This window comes from Diabrotica undecimpunctata, chromosome 8 (genome assembly GCF_040954645.1).
Source record: "Diabrotica undecimpunctata isolate CICGRU chromosome 8, icDiaUnde3, whole genome shotgun sequence".
In the NCBI taxonomy this organism is placed as follows: domain Eukaryota; kingdom Metazoa; phylum Arthropoda; class Insecta; order Coleoptera; family Chrysomelidae; genus Diabrotica; species Diabrotica undecimpunctata.
The window spans coordinates 73764113-73768609 of NC_092810.1; the positions used below are offsets into that span (position 1 = coordinate 73764113).

Consider the following 4497-nt stretch of genomic DNA (forward strand, 5'->3'; position numbering starts at 1 on the left):
CGATCGAATCTTTCCCGACAAAGCCGTAATGCAAGAAGAATACAAAATACTGCAAATGAAAGGACTGAAGAAGAACAAGAAATTGCACGTGAACAGCGCCGCGATAGTATGGCTCGACTTCGTGCTTCTCAATCACGAGAGCAAAGTGAAACAGCCCGTGAAACAGCTCGGTTGGCAATGATAATTTGCGACGCAGAACAAGATATTTAGCTGATTTGAATCGAGCAGCGTTTCGATACGATTGCAGCAATTATTACAGCTTGCATCCTAGCGTTCGCATTGGGCAAATGGACGTTGTTTGCAAGTATTGTGGTGCATTAAAGTTTTCCGGAGAAACGCCTGGATTATGCTGCCTTAATGGTAAAGTGAAATTGCCAGTGTTGACTCCGCCACATGAGCTATTGTATTCATTGCTTTGTGGCGAAACACAAGAATCACGCCACTTTCTTGTAAATACTCGAAAATACAATAGTTGTTTCCAAATGACATCATTTGGAGCAGACATTATTGAAGAAGGAGGATTTAATCCGACATTTAAGTATTTATTTTTGTACTTAAATAGAATGTAGTTAAAGAATAACTTACTTTATCTATTGGTATGTATTATATTTGCTAATACTGAACTCTACTCTCCCACAGAAAAAGTGTTTATAACCCAGTTAATACTGTCTGGTTTTTATTTTGTAGATACAAGGACAGATTCACCATTGAATTGGATCATTACTACCTTTCGAAGATACACAGAATAAATTTTTACAAATATATTTCATGGGCAACATGGAAGAACAACTTGATCGACGCCTAGGGATCAATGCAGGAATGAAGCCAGCAATTATTCAAGACTTGCAGTGTCTGCTTCATGAACATCATGCGTTGGTCAGGTTGTTTAAGAGTGCTTTAGAGCGCATGCCAAATGATGACTATAAAGTTGTCATCAAAGCAGATAAACGACCATCTGAAACACACGAACGCACATTTAATGCTCCAACAGTAGACGAAGTTGCCATCCTGATTGTTGGTGAACAATTGGAAAAACGCGATATTGTGCTTACACGTCGCGATACTGGGCAACCGCAACAAATATCTGAAAGCCATCGATCATATGACGTATTGCAATACCCACTGATGTTTTGGCAAGGAGAAGATGGATATTATTTTAAAATTAAAATGATAAATCCATTGAATGGTAAAGTATCAGTATCTTAATAATGGTTAATGTCTGTATTATTTGTCTTTGAAATGGTTAATTATCAAATTTTTAATTTCAGGTGAAGAAACTACAAAGAAAGTTAGCTCAATGAATTATTATGCATATCGTTTGATGATTCGTCAAAATGCTGACAACTATTTGCTGCGGTTTCGTCGATTGTTTCAGCAGTATTGCGTTGACATGTATGTAAAAATAGAAACGGAACGTTTAACAGTTATTAGGTTGAACCAAGCCAAACTGCGTTCTGAGGAGTACATCCATTTACGTGATGCAGTTAGTACTGAAGGAAATGCATCTAATATTGGTCGATTAACTATTCTGCCGGCGACGTACCTTGGTAGCCCACGTCATATGCATGAATATGCACAAGATGCAATGACATATGTTCGTCATTACGGCCGGCCAGATCTCTTTATTACTTTTACCTGTAATCCAAAATGGATAGAAATTACTCAATTGCAGCTTCCCGGACAAACATCAAATGATAGACACGACATCACAGCACGTATATTTAGGCAAAAAATTCGGTCCCTGATGAACTTTATTGTTAAACAACGCGTCTTTGGAGATACTCGATGCTGGATGTATTCAATCGAATGGCAAAAGCGAGGCTTGCCGCACGCACACATTCTTATTTGGTTAGTGGAAAGAATTCAGCCTGATATCATATGTGCCGAGATTCCTGATCATGAAGTCGATCCAGACCTACATGATGTTGTTACTACTAATATGATTCATGGACCGTGTGGTGTCATCAATCCCCAATCACCTTGCATGGTCGATGGAAAGTGCTCTAAACGATATCCACGGAAATTAACGGCGGAGACTGTCACTGGCAACGATGGGTATCCGCTGTATCGGCGTCGATCACCAGATGACAACGGTCGAACTGTCACAACGAAAGTGAAAAGAATGGATTTCGTTGTCGACAACAGTTGGATTGTTCCATATTCGCCACTTATTTCTAAAACGTTTAAGACACATTGCAACGTTGAATACTGCAATTCAGTTAAGTCCATAAAATATATTTGCAAATATGTCACGAAAGGCAGTGATATGGCGTTTTTTGAATTGCAATCCTCAAATACCAACGATGAAATTTCAGGCTATCAAGTTGGTCGTTATGTGAACTGTAATGAAGCGATTTGCCGTATATTCGCATTTCCAATTCACGAACGTCATCCTACTATTATACATTTGGCGGTGCATCTGGAGAATGGTCAACGAGTATATTTCACGGCTTCGAATGCTACGCAACGTGCTGAAACACCTCCAGCAACTACATTGACCAGTTTTCTTGCAATCTGCCAAAGCGATCAGTTTGCACGAACTTTGCTTTACTCGGAGATGCCACGTTATTATACTTGGAATGCTTCATCCAAGAATTTTCAAAGACGGAAGCAAGGTGATGCGGTTCCTGGGTATCCAGATGTGAGTTCTACTGATGCTCTTGGTCGTATGTATACAGTTCATCCAAAGAATGATGAATGTTTCTATTTGCGGTTGTTGCTGGTAAATGTGCGTAGACCAACTTCATTTGAGACACTACGAACTGTTAATGGTGTAATATTCCCAACATATCGTGCTGCATGTGAAGAATTGAACTTATTAGAAAACGATACCCATTGGGATCGACATGTTTTCCATCAAACCCATGTAACCTGTGGCACAAATACAAGGATAGTATGTCAGAAGATATTTTCCATCAAAGTCGTGTCAGTTCCAGAAATCACGATATTGAGATGAATAAGGAAATACATAATCGTGCTTTACTCTTGATCGAAGATATGTGTTACCTCATGTGCGATAATTTATTAATCAGGTTAGGAATGCCAGCGCCAAATCGTGAAATGAATGACGCATTTAATCGAGAATTGGAACGGGAACTTGAATATGATCACCAGAAATTAGATTTAGTAGTTCAAAGGAATGTACCCCTGTTGAATTACCAACAAAAGGAAGTTTATGATACTTTAATGAGGGCAATCGCTGATGAAAATGGTGGTTGCTTCTTCTGGAATAGCAGCCACATTGTTAGAAGGATGCCGTACGGCTCATTTAGCATTCAAATTACCGTTAAATCTTCAAACTATTGAAGAACCAACGTGTAATATTGCAAAACACTCAGCAATGGCCAAAGTTTTAGCGGCATCGAAAATCATCATCTGAGACGAATGCACAATGGCGCATAAACGTGCATTAGAAGCACTTAACCAAATGACTCGAGATGTTTTGGAGCAATGATTTTACTGTCTGGCGATTTCCGCCAAATACTGCCAGTAATTACAAGATCTACGGCTGCCGATGAAATAAACGCTTGCCTCAAATCGTCAAATCTATGGCGCTATGTGAAGAAACTGCAGCTGACAACAAACATGAGAGTTACATTGCTTAATGATACATCTGCTGAAGATTTCTCGGAGCAATTGCTGACTATCGGTAATGGTCAAGTACCTGTCGATGAATCGAGTGGATTAATATCATTTCCAAATAATTTCTGTAATTTTGTTTCATCAAAGGACGAACTTATCAACAATGTATTTTCAAATATTATTTCTAACTACAAAAATAATGAATGGTTGAGTGAGCGAGCAATTTTAGCGGCTAAGAATAAAGATGTAGATGACCTGAACTACATAATTCAAAATAAGATCATTGGAACAATGCATTCATTCAAATCTATTGACTGCGTCACAAATGAAGATGAAGCCACCAACTATCCAATTAAATTTTTAAACTCTTTGGACGTGCCTGGCTTACCACCGCACAATTTACGCCTAAAGGTTGGCTCCGTAGTAATCATGCTTCGAAACATAAACCAACCAAAACTGTGCAACGGTACGATTTTGGTGGTTAGTAAATTGATGAACAATGTAATTTACGCTACGATAATGATAGGAAAATTCAAAGGTGAGGAAGTTCTCATTCCGAGGATCCGAGAAAAATGTCGTGTATCACAAGGTACTTAAGTAAAGAGCAACCTATGTACTAAAATACAGAAATAATAATGAATGATTAATGTAGTTATTTAATTTTTTTTTTGAATTTTTTCCAATAAAAAAAAACACAATCTGCTTATTTATTGCCATTAAGGCGGAACAAAGTTTGCCGGGTCAGCTAGTATTTATATAAATGTCTAACTCCTCTTTTAGAATAGGGCCTACTGTTTGTCTTAGAGAATAGAGTTTTGAACTGTGTCAGTTACAGTTTTTGGTATAAATGTAATATTTTATCGAATATTCTTGTAACTGCACGTACATAGTTCTTATCCTAATGGTTTATGTATT

General features: G+C 38.0%; 2 protein-coding genes across 2 annotated transcripts; both read left to right on the top strand.

Annotated features, from left to right (window-relative positions):
• Nucleotides 1-777: 777 nt before the first annotated feature.
• LOC140448901 (uncharacterized) lies at nucleotides 778-2956 on the top strand. The gene is made up of 2 exons (XM_072542028.1): nucleotides 778-1186; nucleotides 1269-2956. Exons 1-2 carry the CDS (start codon nucleotides 778-780, stop codon nucleotides 2954-2956), a joined length of 2097 nt encoding a protein of 698 aa, XP_072398129.1.
• Nucleotides 2957-3450: 494 nt separating this feature from the next.
• Nucleotides 3451-4179, top strand: LOC140448902 (uncharacterized). The gene has a single exon (XM_072542029.1). The coding sequence runs from the start codon at nucleotides 3451-3453 to the stop codon at nucleotides 4177-4179; it is 729 nt and encodes a 242-aa protein (XP_072398130.1).
• The last annotated feature ends 318 nt before the right edge of the window (nucleotides 4180-4497 follow it).

Coding starts and splice junctions, on each gene's coding strand:
- LOC140448901 (XM_072542028.1), top strand. CDS start 778: ATGGAAGAACAACTTGATCGACGCCTAGGGATCAATGCAGGAATGAAG. Junction 1,187..1,268: donor AATGATAAATCCATTGAATG/GTAAAGTATCAG, acceptor TTTTAATTTCAG/GTGAAGAAACTACAAAGAAA.
- LOC140448902 (XM_072542029.1), top strand. CDS start 3,451: ATGATTTTACTGTCTGGCGATTTCCGCCAAATACTGCCAGTAATTACA.